Raw genomic sequence first — 19123 nt, 5'->3', positions numbered from 1 at the left:
TCTTTGACTTATTTGGCCTACTTTTTGGAATGTCTCCTAAAGAACTAATCCATAGAATGAAACAGTTATAGACATTAAAGCATTATTAGCCATGGTAAAAAAATTATAAAGGGCATAAGAGATTAGCAATAGAATATTAGTTACATTAACTAGTTTATTTGATATGCAGCTTTTAAACAATTAAGTGTAAAGACTGAGAAGCATGTGAAGGGTGTATTAAGTTTTAAAAGGGGATAGGAAATCATCAGTCTGTTGTAATTAGAATTATTTAAATGAAGGGATCAAGTCATTATTTTAGAGTGGAGTTATGTGACTCTTTTTTTCTTTTCAATGTTAGTACTTTTATTTTGAAGTACTTTATGTTTATTTTTTTATGTGTGATGATTGGATTTTTAAACTATTTAGACTTGCCTCCTCCAAATCTCAATCCCTTTCCTAACTCTTTAAACCTTAGGCAGAAATTAAACGTCTTCAAGAAGCCAACAAGGCAGCTCGGAAGGAAAGACAACTGATTCTTAAACAGCAGGAGGAGATAGAAAGGATCCGACAGACTACCATAAAACTACAGGAGAAGTTAAAGTCTGCAGGGGAGAATAAATTGGTAAATTACATGAAATTATTATTTTTTTGTTTCTGCCTCATGCTGCTTGCTTATACCTAACCCTGCTTCACCTTCCAGTATTATGAGCATGTTCATTCTAGCACTGTGATACAGTAGTGAACTAGAATAAATTTTTATATATGTCTTTAGATGTAGTGAGAATTTTTTGGTTTTTGGTTTTTTTACCGTGGAATATTAAAGTTTTGAAAGGGACTCATTGTTTGCCATATATTAGTTTAAAAGTTTTCCATTTATAAACTCCGTTGGGACGGAGAGCCTTGTTCTTTCTTATCAACCCAGTTATATTCCTTAGAATTAATGAGAGAGACTACTTTTGCTTTTTATATTATACTTATTTCAGCTATCCACTGTTAATATTAATGATACCTGGTTCAAAGGAGATACTCAGACAAAAAGAAAATTTGGATCTATTCTAAGATACTGTAAAGTTTCAATATAGCTAGTGTTGGAAAACCCAGAATGTACAGCAGTTAAATAAATCTCTAATATTCTCTGCTTTGATTTTTAAAATACACTTTAAATTTTGAAACAATCTTAAGTTTATAGAAAATTTCAAACAGTATAGAGAAGTCTTTTCTTGAGTTGAGAGTATGTTGCTAACAATTAACATTGATACATTACTACCATTTAATCTACAGACCTCATTCAAGTTTCTCCAATTGTCACAATAATGTTCTTTATATCAAAAGGTAAGTTCAAAATCACATATGGCATTTAGTTTTCATGTCTCTTTAGTCACTTTCAGTCTGGAAAAGTTCTTTGATTCTCATGACTTTGACACTTTGGAAGATTAGATGCCAGTTATTTGAAGAATGTTCTTCGACTTGGTTTGTGTGATTTTTCCTCATAATTAGATTCAGATTGTGCATCTTTGGCAGGAATGTCAAATAAGCGATGCTGCATTCTTCTCATTGCATTTGATCAGGTTTTGGTTTATCCCATTCCTTATGATGTTGACTTGATCACTTGATTAAGGCGGCATCTGCCAGACTTCATTGTAAAGTTATTCTCCTTCTTCTGTAATTAATAAATGCTTTGCATGGAGGTATTGAGACTACATAAATTCCTGTTTTTCATCAAACTTAAATTTATTCTTTTATTTATGTCACTATAGACTCTGGATTCTTATTTTACTTAGTATTATAATCCCTTACTATCATTATTTGTTTTGATGCCCACTCTGTCCCAAATTGGGCCATTAGGAGCCTCTTCCATTAGGTGTCTGTGTCCTTTTTGACATGTCCTCATCAGTCTTTGAGCACTTCCATATTTTTGAAACAAGGTATTTCAGGGTCATCTTGTACTTGGCCTGCCCAGCCTTAGAATTAGCCCTTTCTCCAAGGAGGAAAGTTACTTAGAAACGAGGATCTGGTGCTAGGCATGCTCACTGCTGTTCAGATTTTGCTCCTCCTAAGCAGCAGTCTAGGGAATATGTGAGTATATGTTGCTGTAGATACACACATACATTTTACAAGCATATTTATTCCATATGCGTATACACACATACTATACGTGTATCATGAGTTCATACTGACAAAGCAGGGCTTCATACTGATCCTTTCAGTTTCGGTACAGCACAACAAGGTTCATTCGAGTTTTCTCTCTTTTGGAACTTCCTTCTCTAACAGATATTTGACTAACATTTTCCTTAATATAGTTAATGATTTGATCATTCCTCCTATGTAACTAACCTATCTTCCATAACCATGCCATCTCCTTCCTCTTATGGGTGTCCTTCTCACCCCACCTAGGCTCTGACTCCCTAAGTCAGGCTATTCCCCTTCCCTATGCCCCTTCTCTATACCTTCCTTACCTTCTTGAGACTCTGTTCTTTGGGAATCCCACCTCACTCTGGGCTTAAGATTTGCTGCATAGGTCACTCCCGTGTGGACATCCTCATTGCCCCACCTGGGCTCTGACATCCTGCATTAGATGCCCTCAGCCCACTCAGGTTGGGACACCCCATTTTTAGCCCCTTTGTCTTTCTCCATCTTGTTCTGTTTCATCTAAAATTTTAAGACTGAATTATTCCAGAAGGAGAAAGGGAAGGAGAAGAGCTCTGCTTTGTATTGTTCACAAAATGGAAACAGCCATGATTGTTCCTACCTATCTTTCTGAAAACTTGAGAGAATAATCGACAGTTTATGGGAAAGTCTTACTAAGCCATTAAAGTTTTACTTTTGATCATTAGAAATAATGTATTGATAAAACCAGTGGTTTCTAAATGTTTTCATTATAAGCTTTTTAATTTGTGAAAATATTGTTCTGTATAAGAAATACTTAAAGAAAAAAGATCCATCTGTCAGCCTAATGAAAATAAGTTATGTGTCTCCTTCATTCTTTGTGTCTGTACATATATGTTTTATATAGTTATGATAGCTGTAATTTTATATTTCTTTTGAGTGGTTCAGTTTTTTAAAATTAGGATAGTTAGATACTAGATTACTAGTAGCAGAAGTTTTTGATTTTTTTTTTTACATCTTAAAAAAATTATTACACTTTGTGATTATATATAAATATGTGTAAAATATACATAACGTAAAATTTATATTTTAGCCATTTTTAAATGTGTGATATAATTTTGTCCTTTAAGTAATACCTTAATTTCAGCTACTTTACAAATACTGTTTTGAAGATACACTTAATTTTGAAGTGACAGTGTAATTTTGAAGTGACAGTGTTTATGATCACTTTGAGATCTTAAATTCCAGTAAAATTTTAACACTTTATTCCCTTCTGTTTGCAGGATTCTCATAGTGATGACGATACAAAAGATAATAAAGCAATCAGTCCTGGTCCAGCTGACTTAGAGACCCGCAGTCCCTCCCCCATTTCAATCTCCAGCAGTGAAACTAGCAGCATTATGCAGAAACTGAAGAAAATGAGAAGTCGCATGGATGAAAAGTAATTCATTTTTATAAATATCTCCTGTTTACATTGAAAGTAGTAGCAACAAATAATACTTTTAATGTAATTCATTCAATTAGATTGATACAACATAGTATTTTATGGATTCAGTAGCATTTTAGCAGAACTGTTAAATCAGTCTAGAAGTCAATTACCTATAGATCTTATTTATAAAACAAATTTTCTAGTTTTAATACAGCCAGTTTTAATACTTAAAAACTGAAGTGGTATTTGCACATATACCTGTGATGATATTTTCTTCTTTTATTAAAAGTTATGAGTAAGTGTGAAGTTTGTACCTTCTCTGACATCTGAGGACATGTCTACTGACTTGGGGGAGCAATTAATGGTATATCGTAAGATCTCTCTACAGCTGTCAGCCTTATTCAATATCAAATAGAAGAGTGAAATTCAGCTTTGTGAGAAAGTGTGGATTGCTCAGTTAAAACCAGAAAGACTGAAATTCTCCTGGGACGTTGAATGATTTGGCATTCTACCATTCTTCTAAAACATTTCTAAGTGTTATTTTTTTAAAGGCTCTTTTAAAGAAAGCTACTCCTACTTAGATGTAGCTTAGTTGTACAGTGGCTTTGACCATGTAAAATGACGTTTACGTGAGAGCTTACTCTTTTGGGTGTACATTTAATTAAACACGCTTGTAGATTAGCTACTTGTGGACCCTTTCTTTGACTTTATAAACCCCTACCTTCTTTAAATATGGAAGAGAGCTCCATTACAGATTTTTGTTGACTGCCATTTTATTTTAGGTTAGAAATTTGGACCACAGATTGAACTTAAAAAGTTGTCTCTTAATATCCATTGGCAGTGTACCACACATCACCAAATTTAACAATGCTCTATATTCATATGTGGCATCAACCTATGTTTTAGTTTCTTTTTTAAAAATTAATTAAGTTTAATTAGTTTCAAGTATACAGTACATTGGTTAGACATCTATATAGTTCATAAAACGATCCCCCTAGTTACTCCCTCCCTCCCCTGGCCCTCCACCAAGCCATCATATTAATGCTAACTGCATTCCTTCTGCCGTGCCCCCCATCCCCATGACCATCTATCATCAACTACTAATTTGTACTACTTTAACCCTCCCAACCCCCTCCCCTCTGTCTGTCACCAAATTGTCCACTATATTTGTGAGTTTGTTTTTAATTAGTTTGTTCTTTTTGTTCCTTAGATTCCACATATGAATGAAATCAAATGGTTTTTATTTTTCTATGTCTGACTTATTTCAGTCAGCATAGTAACCTCTAGGTCCATCCATGTCATTGCAAATGATGTTTTAGTTTCTGAACAGTCAAGCAGTTGTAAGTCAAATCTTATTTACTATATAGGTGCATCGTTATACATTGGCACGTCATCGCTTAATTGAAATTACATTTCAGTAACAATACTGACATTTCATAACTTAAAAATACCTAAATTGATTATGAAAATAAGTTTAAAAAAATACAAATTTAAAAAATAAAAAATATAAGAGGATGTAACCAAATATTCACTAATGTGTGAATATTCCTTTTGGATGATTTCCATGGAATAGACTAATTAAGACTTTTTCAAATAGGAATTTATTGAAATTCGGACTAAAAATGCTTTCTTCTTTTCCTGATAAAATTTTCCAGTATCTTGTATAGGCATGCTCTGCTGCTCCAGGGGTCTTTGAATTCAAGATAATCTCTCATGAATTTTTGTAATTGATTTGACATTTTATATCTGTCTCCAAATGTCTTTGAGTGGTAAATGTTGGAGGAAAGAGAGCTTCAGGGTAATGTCTTCATTGATCCTTTGCTCATCTATATCAGTAAGATCTTCATTGCTGGTGTCTATGAATGATAATCTAATAACTTTAATCACAGCCTTAGAAAGAACGGCTAATCGTTGTCTGAGATTAGTCAATTTATGTGGTGCTTATTTCAGATTTGGTTAAAGCTTGACCAATTCAAGGTGAAATTTATTTGTTTTGTTAATTGTTTTCTCAGAATCTAAAATATTAAACACTTAGAAATTTTTTAGTATTGTTCTCCCTTCCTTTATCAACTATTGCAGTAAAATTTTGAGAAGTCGTCAGAGAGAATGGGCCTTTAAGCATTCAGTGACTTCTTGATTTGTTCTTTGAAGCAGTGCAGTTTGTGTTTGGGATGATGTACAGATAGTAGTAGCAAAGAAATTAGTTTAAGGTTTGGGTGATGGTGCTGAAATTTGGGGATGAACTGGAGTATTTTCCAAAAATTACCAATGCATTAAAAAGGAAGGTTATTATTATGCAATAAATTTTGATCTCTAGAACAAAGTAATTTGAAAACTAGTTTTTAAATACCATTTATATCACAAAAACTTTAGAAATCTTTTTTTACAATGTTGGAAGGCCAGTTCACTAAATAAATAGTTAATTTTGTAGTCATTGGTTACAGTAGACACCTAATAACAAAATCATTTGCGCCTTTGCTACTGGGCACTGTTATTTGTTCTGAAGGAGATGAGGAGGAATCTAACGTAAACCCTGCCCTCAAAGAGCAGGTAGAAAAAAGAGCAAGTATCAGGTTCCTTTAGAGAAGTGTATTTAAATCAGTTGCTAAGGAAGTTCAGAAGAGGAAGAAATTATTGAAAAGAGTGTATCAAGGAAATTTTCATGGATGAGTATTCAGAATTAAACATACTTTTGAATTAGAAAGTAGTTTATAGTGTAAAAAGAAGAAGAAATACACATAGTTATTGTTTGGTTTGATCATTCAGGTCGAGGTAGCATGGAAAAAGAAGCCTATAGTCACAAAACTTCTGAAACATTTCTTTTAAATATTTTAAATATTTAAAAATGTTCCCAGTTATGAGCAAATTAACTTATTTGGCTTTAATCAAAAAGTTAAATGACAAATATTGTATAACATAGTTCTGTCTAAAAATATTTATGGTATTGATTGATCAGTATTGAAATCTTCACCATTAATCTGAATTTAAAAAGTTAAGGATTTGCAAGGGAAGGCTTTTGATATTTCATTACAGACTTTTTAATTAGAGTTTTAAAGAATGTTTTAAATATTGCCTTAAATTAGAAATTTAATTTTCTTAGAGAAGGTTCTAGACTAAGCGTAGTAGCTAAATAAATCCTGATAATCTGTTAATGTATTTTTATTTTTTTTACTTTCTAGATTAGGAATAATGTACCTGTATTGTTTTGTTTATTTAAGTATATTCAGATTATTAGATAATTTTAAGTAATAGATTTTGCCATAGGAAAAAATGCTAGATTGCAATTTAGGTCAGTACTATCCATATTTTCATTTATCTTCCTTTTGAATATCATTAAGAATTCTTAAGGACTCGAAAGAATCCATTTTAAAATTTAAAGCACATTTCATTTTTACTTAAAACAATATAGTATTAAAGAACCATAGATCTGGAAATAATTTTAAAATGATTTAGGGTATTCGATTTTTGTTTGTTTCATTTAATATCTTTCAGAACCAAATGGTTGTATAACTAAAAGTTTCACTTAAAATTTAGATCTTAATTTTTCTCTTTCAAGTTATAGCATGGTTTTATAATCTGTTGGAGCAGTCTACAATTATATTAGCTCAGTGAGGAAAAAAAGAGTTCTCATATTTCACATGTTTTCGAATTTTGTTGAGTATTTAAAAAAAAGTGTGAAGGGGTGCTTAGATGGAGGAAGAAGGAATCATAAAACGCTGGAACAGGAAGGGAAGTCATTGAGTATAGTCCCTTAGTTTTATGGGAAGAAATTTACAAAATCTCCCACAGAGATTATGTAACTTGTCCCAAGTCACACACATAGCATAATGGCACCACTAGAACTAGAACTCTGCTCTCTGGACTTCAGCTAGCTAAAACATTTGAGTTAAATTGTCGTATCTGCTTTCAGTCTCAGAGTTTTCAAAAATCTGCATAGACGACTTAAAGTTGTCTAAGTGGAAACTGACCCTTCGAAATAATATGTATTGAAACAGGAAAGTGCCCACTGGCTGATTGCTGGGGTTGAATAGCTGCATAGCCTAAGTTTAGAGAGTGAAAGTGTGACTTTAAAAATGAATTAACTATACATGAATTTCTTAAAATTAAACATTATAGGAACATAACAATTTCCATACTAAATTCAATCTGTTGCATATCTAATCCTAGTCCAGTGTTCTGTTACCATCAGAGGCCTTGTTGGGGGTACGCCTTGACACCAACCATAAAGTATATTGGTAGCGTTTTCTATTAGTAGGTATTTATATCTCCAGCATTCACAAATTTTATTTCTTACTTGTGCAGCATCTTGAGAGATTGCTAACTCTAGTGCGAAGTACTGCTTTTTTTAATCTCACTTTTATTTTATTCAGCTTTTAAAGGACGCTGTTTCTAGAATGTATGTATAATAAATAAGGAACATATGTTCCTTATTTATTATAACTTAAAGTTAGAAGAAGTTCTAACTTTAAGTTAAACTTTTCTTAAACTTTTTTCTTTTTCTGTTAGCCATTCTTTTGTTGTTCATTTCTAACTGAGAGCTTTTGAATATGCTTAATCTTAACAAATGAAAAATAAAAGATTAGTATTTGTTCTAATAGAGAAATTATCCTCTTTGTTGAGTAGGACAAAAAAAAATTTAATTGTATTTTTTTACAGTTTATTTCATATGCTCCAATATTATTCTACTTTTTGTACTAGGTCATGCATGCATTTAGCAGTTATACACTTAAGAGGGTGGGTGATATTTGAATGTTATGAATAGATTTTTTTGGACCTTTTGCCAAGTACATTTGTTTTTGCATAATATTTTGATAATTGGCTTCAAAATAACTATTATACATTCACAAAGAATGGCAAGGAAGATTGTAGTGTCTCACTGAAATTTGGCAAAATTGTTTTCTTTTGAACTTTGGTGCAGAAAATCAAGGCAGTCCAGATGTGTGTGTGTGTTTGCGTGTGTAAGTAAATGAAGGGGAGGTGAAGTATTAAATTGTATGTGGGAAACAGACATTGACATAATCTCTTACTTAAAAATATACATGCAGGCAAGATTCTACTTTTAAAAATCCAAATGAGTGGCTGGATATATACCTAGATTTTCTCACTTCTGTGACATACTGATACTGTTCCTTGCCCTTCCGAGGCAATAAATGTTGCCTTGATCTACAAGTTGTTGTGTGCATGTGAACAGGAGCATGCTCTGTCAAAGAGAATTAACCTTCCCAAACTATTACCAGACTTATTTATCCTCTCATATATATGTATAATGATCTATTTACTGTTTAAAAAGAAGAGGAACTAGTGGGGTTTTGCTACTTTTATAACTTTAACGTATGTAATTTTCTTACCTTTAACCTTATGATGGAGCTGTCCACAGCATGCTTTTTTTTTTTTTTTTAACTGCTGGCAGTATTTACTGGAATTAGTTTAGCTTATTCTTAATTGTGTGTCCTAATATTGTGTTGGATGGATATTATATTTCAATATGATTATTTAAGTGGGCCTTTGTTAAATATAAAGCAAGGTATCTCCACTAGGTCCTGTTAGCAGAAAATTTTATGTTGTATAGATAAGGTATATTTACCATAAATTGATTTTCTAAAGTACTTTTAAGCTAGATCATGATGGTAAGGTTAAGTAAAGTAAATGCAGTGCTTTTTTATTTAATTTCAAGCTTAAAATATATGAAAAAGTACAGATATAAAAATCATTTGCTCAGGATTACATGCATAATGTAGAATTGCTGTAATAAATTTGCCTGAAAGTATAGATGATGATTAAGCAACATGTGAAAAAAAAGCCTGTTTATTCAGAAATCATTGGTAAAAGCTATAAAAAGTACATGTTTTATATGTCACACAGAATGTAACACTTTCTTTATCTTAGTAGCTTATAATGTTATCCAGGAAACATTAGAAGTTCTTCACTCGGCTCTTATGCTTTCCCTTTTTCATTCTTTCTGCCTCTTGATCTCTTGGTTTTAAAATCTTCCTCCTTATTTTGTAGACACTGCTCTCCTGTTCACTACTTCTTCTCTGTCTTTACGTCTCATCACTGGGCCTCTCTCAGTGTCTGTTTTCCCAACCTTCATCCCAAATTCCAGCTGTATATCTACAACCAGTTGGTCAGGTAACTGCACCTTTTTCAGTGCACTCTTTGATAGAGCATGCTCTGTTCTTTTTGATTGTTTTGTTTGCTTTTTTTTTCTTTTTTTTTTTTCCTAACAGCCTAGAGGCCTCTTGTCAAATGTCCCATATATCGATACCTTTTTGTTTCTACGTTAATTTGACATGCTGATTGTTCAACAAGTAGAGTGACAGTTCTTACGCATTTTTGTTTGTTGGATGCGTGGGTGCATTTTTGTTGATTAGCTACCACTGCAGACCTAATCCCTGTAATGTGAGCAGCCACCTTTTATTTAGCGTGGCATCTACATTTGAGGAGAGTTTAGTAGTGCCTTTTTAACTACCCAGATAAGTTTTCATAAATCAGTAATTTCTCCTAACCCTTTGGAGCTATGATATATTGGGCTATTTAATTTCAAAGGTCAGGTTAAATTGAGAAGTTTGAGGCATTTGGTGCACCCTTTTACTCCAGTAAATAAAGTTATGTTTTTATGGATAAGGCATCTGACTGGTGCTCCGTGTTCTCCATGGAAAGCAGATTATATCACCTGCCATTGCGTCTCTTAGGTAACTCACTATGCCTGAAGCAAAACAAGACCGAATCCGAAAATGAAAGTCAAAAAGGGACATGAACATGTTTTTGTTTGCTTGCTTGTTTGGGGGCTTCAGGGTTTGTTTTTTGTTGTTTTGGTCTTTGTTGTTTTGGGTTTGTGTGTTTTTTGGTCTGAGCCTTCAGAATAAATTCCTTATATTTTCTGTTATGAAAAAGAATCACCTATGAAAAATGAATGTGTAAGTTAAGAGTTATCAGTCATGGTTGTCCAGATGTTCTGAAGAATTTTCTTTCCTGAATTTACTACTCTTTTTCCTTTGCTACTCTTAAAATTCCAAGTTAAAGATTCTCTCATTTTCTGAATAAGTCGACTCATTAAAGCTTTTATTATCTCAAACTTTTTTCGAAGGAGTAGTATGTCCTTTTTCACACAGCTTGTTGATAAGGTAATGAGTGATAGCTCTCTCAGAGAGAGTCCTGCCTATGGATTTGTTTTCTCACTGTTCTTCCTGGTGTGACCATAGGTTTCTGACAAAGCGGGAGCAAAAACTAATGCAGCGGCGACAACATGCAGAAGAGCTACTAGAATGGAAGCGGCGTTTAGATGCAGAGGAAGCAGAAATTCGTCAAATGGAAAAACAGGCCTTGGCTGCCTGGGACAAAGAATTAATGAAACCTAAAACTCCTAAGAAAGAACTGGAGGACCAGAGAACAGAACAGAAAGGTAATAAATAGTAACTGTTCAGACTGCAAACTAAAGCCAAACATAATGAAAGATTTCCTTCATTACTTTTAAAAATGTGAATGATTAAGAGTGAAGGACGCGATACATCTACTACAAATTTCTGTAGAAATTGGAAAGTTGAGACTATCGTGAATAACTTTATGCTAATATATTTGAAAACTTAGAAAAACGGATAAAATTCCATGACATGGAAATGGGTTATTCTGTGACCAAATGGAGTTTAACACATATTTAAAAATTGATAATGTAGTAAATTACTTAAAATTAAAGGAGACAAATTACATGACATCTCAATGGGTTCAGAAAAGGCACTTGATAAAATCTAAAAAGCATTAGTAATAAATAAATCTCAGATCAAAGTAGCAGTGGAAGAGACTTTATTTACCTGATGTAGGATACCCATTAACAAAAACAAAAAACCAAACCTACAACAGACATCATACTTAATGATAAAACATAGAAAACTTTCCCTTTGAATTTGGAAGTAAGACAGAATGCTTATTTTCACCTAAAAAGTGAAAGGAAGAAGCAAAAACTCTTTATTATTACAGATGGTAGGGCTATGCAATAGAAAATGTAACATTTACATGTCAGTTTTTAGAATTAGCAAGTGAGTTTAGCAAGATTGCTAGATATAAAGTTCATAAACAAAACTCAAGTGCATGTCTATAGGCCAATAGAAATTGGTTAGAAAAATCTAATTTTTAAAAGAGATACCATTTATAATACAAATAAAAAATATGAAGTACCTAGGAATAAATTTAACAAAAAGCATACAAGGTCTTTATGGAGAAAAATTTAGAATTTTATTGAGACATTAGTGAATACCAAAATAAATGGAAAGCTTTTCCATATTCACAGGTAGACTCAATGTCATAGAGATATTCTCCCTGAACTTATTTATAGATTCAAGACATTTAAATCAGAAACCCAGCTATTTGTTTGTTTGTTTGTTTGTTTGTTTAGAGAATGATCAGTACTGTTAATTGAGTATATGCAATGCACTGTACCAGTTACTTAAATTAGTACTAATGCTTAGCTCCATGCAAAATAAGTGGTATTGACCCTATTTTATAGATAAAGCAGCTGAAACACTGATTTTTTTTTTTAAACATGGAAGTAGGGAATACAGCTTAGTCATATAACTAAGGAATGCCAAAGCATTTTGTGATTCAAGATTCTTTCTAAGAAGTCATTTCCTAGAGCAGATAGTTTTCTAAGAAATGACTTTCTTAGAATTGACTTTCTTAGAAAAGTATAATAATTTAAACAGTATGATATATGCACAGAGATAGACTATGAAACAGCCCAAGAAAATGACCTGTGCATATTAGGAAAGTTGACTCTGACACAGGTAACTTTGCAGAGTAGTGAAGAAAGGAGGGACTCTCCAATACATTTTTGTGAGAGGGAAAAATGAAATTGGATCCTTATAGAACAATAAAAAAAGATTAACCTCAAGGGGCAAAAAAAGACCTAAATGTGACATTATAAAACTATCAAACTTTTAGAAAATAAAATTAGAATATCTTTATGACACCAAGGGAAGGCAAGTTTTCTTTTAACATGTTATACAAAGTGAAAACCATAAAGGGAAAGATTGATAAATTTTTCTTCAATAAATTAGGAATTTCTGTTCATTAATACACCATAAAGTAAAAGATAGAGATTTGCAACACATCCGACTGACAAAGAAATAGTATCAATGATATGTAAGCAATTTCTTGGAGTAAAAGATAAAATGACAACCATGTTTTAAAAATTAGGCAAAAGAGCAGACATTTCACAAGTGAACTCCAGATGGTCAATAAACCTATGAAAGGATGTTCAACTTCATTAGTATCAGGGCCATAAAAGCCATAAAAAAATACCACTGCATACCTGTATTCAATTCCTAGGTCAGCCATAATAAATTACCACAAATTCGGTGGCTTAAAAAAAATTATTCTCTCACTTCTAGAGACCAGAAGTACAAAATCAAGGTGTTGGCAGGACTGTTGGTTGCAGGGTACAGTTGTTTCATTCCTTCTTCCAGCTTCTGGGGGCTATGCTATAGGCATTTCTTGTTTCTGCATAACTCTAATCTCACGTGGTCGTCTTCATGTTTGTCTTCTCCTCATTTGTCTCTTAAGGAAACTTGTCATTGAATTTAGGGCTTATCCATATAATCTAGATGACCTTATCTTGAGATCCTTACCTTAATTACATCTGCAAAGACCTTTTTTCTAGATAAGTTTACATTCACAGGTTCTGGGTGTTAAGACATGAGACATATCTTTTGGGAGGCCATCATTCAAGCCATTTACAATCTTCATCAAACCTGCTGGTCTGTAGGTGGAACTAAGAACTCTGTTCCACTTCTGGGGATATACTAAAAGGATTGAAAGCAAATTCTCTTAAGAGATATTTGTACACCCATATTTATAGCAGCGTTATTCACAGTAGCCAGAAAATGAAAGCAACCCAAGTGTCTGTCAGTAGATGAATGGATAAATAAAATGTGGTACATACACACAATGGAATATAATTCAGCTTTAAAAAAGAAAGAAATTCTGACACATGCTACAACATGGTTGAGTCTTGAAGACATTATGCTAAGGGAAATAAACCAGTCTCAAAAGGATAAATATTGGATGACTCCACTTATATGAGAGGTACCTTGAGTAGTCAGATTCATGGAGACAGAAAGTGGAATGGTTGTTACTAGGGCTTTGGAGAGGGAATAGAGAGTTACTATTTCAAGAGTACAGAGTTTCAGTTTGGGAAGAAGAAAGAGTTCTGGAGATGGATGATGGTGATGGTTGCATAGCAGTGTGAATGTGCTTAATTTCACCGAAATGTACACTTAAAATTGGTTAAGATGGTAAATTTAATGTTATGTGTATTTTACCACAACCTAAAAAAATTAAGAGTATAGTAGAAAGTTAGGAAGACGCACACAGCATCCATACTTGACTGCCACTGGTTCACCTTTGAGGTACAAAAATTGGGCCGATGAAAATGGTTGGAGATTGAGTGTGTGAACTAATCACTTTACGTCCTTCCGAACTGTTGAAAGGCTGTTTGTTGGTTTGTTTTTTACTACATTCTTGCACTACTTTTATAATGTAAGGGAAGAGGCAAAAAAATGAAGACTTCCAAAATAAAGTCTTTCACAGATTGGAGAAAATTCAGTGGTGACCTCTCAGGAGGTAGTATAGGTGACTTTCATTTTTTTCTTTATACAATTTTTATATTGTTTGAACTTTTTTTATGAGTATGTCATTGTTATTGAACAAAAATAAAATGTATATGTTGAGTGTAAAGCAGAAAAGTAGAAGATTCTTCCATTGCCTACTTTATAAAAATTAAATCATTTTCTAAACCGTTTTAAATTTAACCCACATCCTGTTTTGGAATAGGTGAATATCCTTGAGGATTTTTAGAATTTCTTCAACCATTCTGATCATGCTACACTTACACAATATAAAAATACACCTTTAGTGCTTTTTTAAATGTCAGGTCATCCTCGTTTATTATTAAAGTTAAAACATTCTTTGGGGTGTAGGTATTTCTTATGTTAAATAAAGTTATGTTACAGATTTCAGGCCCAGAATTTTAAGTGACGTTTAGAAATGAGTATATCAAACATTAGCAGTATTGTCCCAAAGTGTGATATAACCTGATTTTTGTGGGATGTTATACTTGTAGAGACAAAGAAGGAAAACAGCGGATTATATATAATGTCATAAAGCATAATGTCAATAATTTTCCGTTTAATGTCAAGCGTATTTCTGTTTTCTTAGAAAGATCAGAGGCCATAATGGACAGAAAATTCCAGAGGCAAAAGAGTTGCTACAAATTCTGAAAGTGCCAAATAAAGTTTAAGCTGTATCTCTGTTGATACATGCAGCTCTATTTCATTCATTTTTATTGCTACATAGCATTTCATTGTATAAAAATACCACAATTTATTTATTTTACTGTCAGTAGACATTTTCATTTCTTTCAGTTTTTAACTATTCTAACAATCCTGCTAATGACCCATGTACATGTCTCCTGCATATATGCAAGATTTCTCTAGAATTTATACCTAGAAGTGGAGTTGCTAGATCATAGAGTGTTTTCACATTTTTCAAATTTTACCAAATTGTTTTTCCAAAGCAGTTGAACCAATTTCTGTTCCTAAACAAATATATGAGTTGTGATTGCTCTACGTCTGCACAAACACTTCGGTCGTCTGTCACTCTAATAATATGTTATAGATTTCTTAGTTGGCATCAGCCAAAATTCTTAGACTGACAGACTTTATAGTAAATGCGATCCATTAAAGCGATGGTATTAAAAAATTATATCCAAATGCAGCTAGTGAAATCATGCTAGTTTCATAACAGTCATACATTTCCCTTGACCAAGATTGTGTACTTTTTCTTGTTTTTACCCTCTCTTTCTAGAAATGGTGAGTGAAGCTGAATCTCCAGTACTTTCCTTCTCTCATCTACCCAGTGAAAGCTCTATTCCGGAAGAACTGGGCAGCCCTGCTATTGAATATATACCATCCGCGTCTGTAGTTCAGGAGCAGCCAGGGAGTCCAGATCGCAGTATACTACTTACTGAAGACATGGTTTTTTCACAAGAACTGGAATCTTCTACTTCTCCTAGTAAACATGTAAGTTAATGTATATTTGCATCTTAAAACTTTAGGTAAAGCCTATCTAAAAAGTATATTATTAACAGTAATAGTCCTGCTGTTAGTGACAGCATTGACTATCACCCATAGCTGTTAACATACAGTATATGACATTTGAATAGAAATAAAGCTTTTCATTGACTCCTAAAGATTTATAAACATATGATTTTTAGCTTTAGCAGAAGTTATAAAATTACATGCTATTAGGACTACTGATTTTAAGGAGACGGGAACTTCTGAAGTCTTTGATAAAGATATGTGGAAACATAAGTTTTATTAAAATCTTCTGTTTTGTCATATAATAGAAACAAAAAGAGCTTAAAACTTCAGCGTGCCTTTTCTATAAATTAATAACTGCTCTTTAACTAACTCATAATCAGAATAAAAGTACGGTTTCATCTCTTTAAGGAAGATCCTTAATTCTATACTTCATAAATAAAACATGTTTGGTAAAATTTAAGCTAGAAAGAACTGTTTTTTACCTTAATTTTATAAAGTATGTAAAGGAATTAACATAACAGTATCAAACATTCAGTAAACACATTGGTAAGTCTCTCTATATTTAAAAAAGTATCCACCTAAGTTCAGAGTGGAATATCCTTGTTTTAAAGTCTTTATTTTTATTGTGGATGTGAAGAAAGAATTGCATTTCTCTATTGGAAAATCAGTCAGATTCTTGACTGATTTGTGGGTTGTAGCACCTGAAAAATTTGGAGGAAAAACATTTTTTATTCAGTGAAGAGACTATTATTCTATGATATGTTGCAAAATATTCCAGTGCTTTATGCACATACTTGAATACAGAGTTTTTATATTATTAAAAGCTTCTAATTTTCACATTAGTGATTTCTTGGTTATTATGTGATAATAGGCTTGTTGTATAGATAATTTAGTTGTAACATAATTCCTACCTTCCAATAATTTACAACCAAACTGTGCCTGTTGACACAATCTTATTATTTTACTACTTCTTAAAAATTGATTAGATTTTACCTAACATCATTATTGATGAGTGTGTCTTTAAGTGATTTTTATAATAAGAAATAATATTGAGTGCCAGTTAGTATGCTAAATACTTTGTCTATCATCCTCACAATAATTGTACAGATACCGTTTTAAGCCCCGCTCTGAACCTTAGTGGGCTAGGGAACTTGCCCAAAGTCACAGGGATAGGAAGTGATGATAACTAGGAGTCAGATCAGGCATTTTCACTTCCACTTGATGTCAGAGTAGAAATTATATCCTTTGTAATAATCTCTTGTGGTCAGTCTTCTTATGCTCTCTTTTCTTTCCTTCCCCTTTTCCTTTTGTCCTTCCATAAAAGTAATACATATTTAGTATTTATTAAAAAAAAATTTTTCACCGTCATTATAAACCACTTTTTAAAAAAAATATATTAAGTTTATTGAGGTAATTGGTTAACACAATTATATAATTTTCAGGCGTACATTATAGTTTGACATCTGTATATTCTATTGTGTGTTTACCACCCAAGTCCAGTTTCCTTCAGCTACCATATATTTGATCCCCTTTACCCACTTCACCCTCCCCCTAAACTCTATATTTGACCCCCTTTATCCCGTCTTCTTCCCCTATCCCACTAGTAACATGGCCTATAGTCCATGTCCATGAGTCTTTGTTCGTTTGTCCTGCTCATTTGTTGCTCTTAGGTTTATATCCCACATATAAGTGATATCATGTGATTTTTAACTTTTTCTGTCTGGCTTATTTCGCTTGGCATGATTATCTCAAGGTCCATCCATGTTGTCACAAATGGCAGTATTTCATCTCTTCTGGTTGAGTAATATTCCATTGTATATATGTACCACAGCTTCTTGAGCCAATCATCTATCATAGGACACTTCAGTTGCTTCCATGTCCTGGCCACTGTGAATAATGCTGCTATGAACATCGGTGTGCAAATATCTTTTTGGATATGGATTTTCATGTCTTTGGGGTAAATTCCCAGTAGAGGGATTGCTAGATCATATGGTAGATCAATTCTTAGTTTTTCGAGGAACCTCCATACTGTTTTCCATAGAGGCTGTACCAATTTGCAGTCCTACCAGCAGTGTATAAGGGTTCCTTTTTCTCTGCATCCTCTCCAACATTTGTTATTACTTGTCTTGTTGATTTTATTGAGATATAATTGACATATAACGCTATAAGTTTAAGATGTACAGCATAAAATGACTTGACACACATATATTTTGAAGTGATTACCACACTTAGTTAACATCCATCACCTCATATAGGCAAAAAGTTTTTTTTCCTTATGATTAGAATCCGCAGTCTTAGCAACTTCCAAATATGGCACACAGCAGGGTCAGCTATGTGGTACATTACAGCCCCAGCGTTTACCTTGTGACTGGAGGTTTGTGTCTATGACCACCTTCACCCAGTTCTCCTATTCCCCATCCCCCGCCTCTGGTAACCACAAATGCGATCTCTTTTTCTGTGAGTTTGGTTTCTTTCAGATTCCACATAAAAGTGAGATCATACAGTATTTGTCTTTCTCTCTCTGTTTCACTTAGCATAATGCCCTCAAGGTCTGTCTATTTGTCACAAATGATATACCACATTTTCTTTATTCATTCAATTCATCTGTTCATGGAGAACTACTGTATGATCCAGTATTCCCACTTCTGGGTATATATCCGAAGGAAACAAAATCACTATGTTGAAGAGATATCTTCATCCCCAGTTTAGTATTTTTAAAATTAAAAAGAATAAAGGAATAAATATCACTTATACATTAGCCACTCTTAGTTTAGTATAAACATTCTTAAATCATGTTTTTATATATTTTTCCATACCTTTCAAAAATTGAGCTCTTATCCTTTGTATAATTTGTAAACTATTTTTTTTTTAGGCAAGGCAACCTTAGGTTGACCTCACAGATTGCAAGGACCTTGTCAGCTCTCAATCTCTTATTTTTTATTTTTTATGCCTTCCTAAGTGGTCTCCCATCCAAGTACTAACCAGGCCTGACCCTGCTTAGCTTCCAAGATCAGATGGGATCGGGCTTGTATAAACTATTTTTTTATGTGAGAGTTATTTAAAATTCCTTGTATATATTATCTTTAATTGGTTAGTATCTCAAGTTTTAAATAGCATTCACAACTGTATCACAGAACAGTTCTCATTTGGTTTTCTGTTTAAACAGTCACCTCCCAAAAGCTGCACATCTGTGTCAAAGCAGGAGTCTAGCAAAGGAAGTCATAGGACTGGAGGACAATGTCGTCTACTTGTCAAGTCCCATCAACACTGTTATAGTTGGTCAGATGAGTCATTATCTATGACACAGTCAGGTAAGACTAATAATAATGAGTTTTTTTTACTTTGTACTGTATTTGAATTTCTCTTTAATGAGCTTTGTCTAACCATATGCTAGCATGATGTTATCCTCTGTTACATGGTTAAGCCATTTTTCTTGCCAAGATTAAATCGCATAATTCTTAGCTTTTCATTGATAACTAATTATATCCCTAATTACACAAAATATGACAAACTGTTA

General features: G+C 33.0%; 1 protein-coding gene across 5 annotated transcripts in view; it reads left to right on the top strand.

Moving 5' to 3' along the window:
- CEP350 (centrosomal protein 350) overlaps window positions 1–19123 on the top strand; it is a 112041-nt gene that overhangs the window by 68001 nt on the left and 24917 nt on the right. For all 5 annotated transcript variants that reach the window (XM_025044027.1, XM_015586219.2, XM_015586218.2 and 2 more), the window contains exons 26-30: window positions 455–601; window positions 3369–3526; window positions 10717–10916; window positions 15371–15585; window positions 18773–18917. In XM_025044027.1, coding sequence (XP_024899795.1) covers window positions 455–601; window positions 3369–3526; window positions 10717–10916; window positions 15371–15585; window positions 18773–18917 — 865 coding nt within the window. The remainder of the gene's footprint in view (window positions 1–454; window positions 602–3368; window positions 3527–10716; window positions 10917–15370; window positions 15586–18772; window positions 18918–19123) is intronic.

Source organism: Pteropus alecto, unplaced genomic scaffold (genome assembly GCF_000325575.1).
Source record: "Pteropus alecto unplaced genomic scaffold, ASM32557v1 scaffold101, whole genome shotgun sequence".
Lineage (NCBI taxonomy): Eukaryota > Metazoa > Chordata > Mammalia > Chiroptera > Pteropodidae > Pteropus > Pteropus alecto.
Note: the sequence above shows the minus strand (reverse complement) of the source record. Positions and strands in the feature narration are given on the sequence as shown.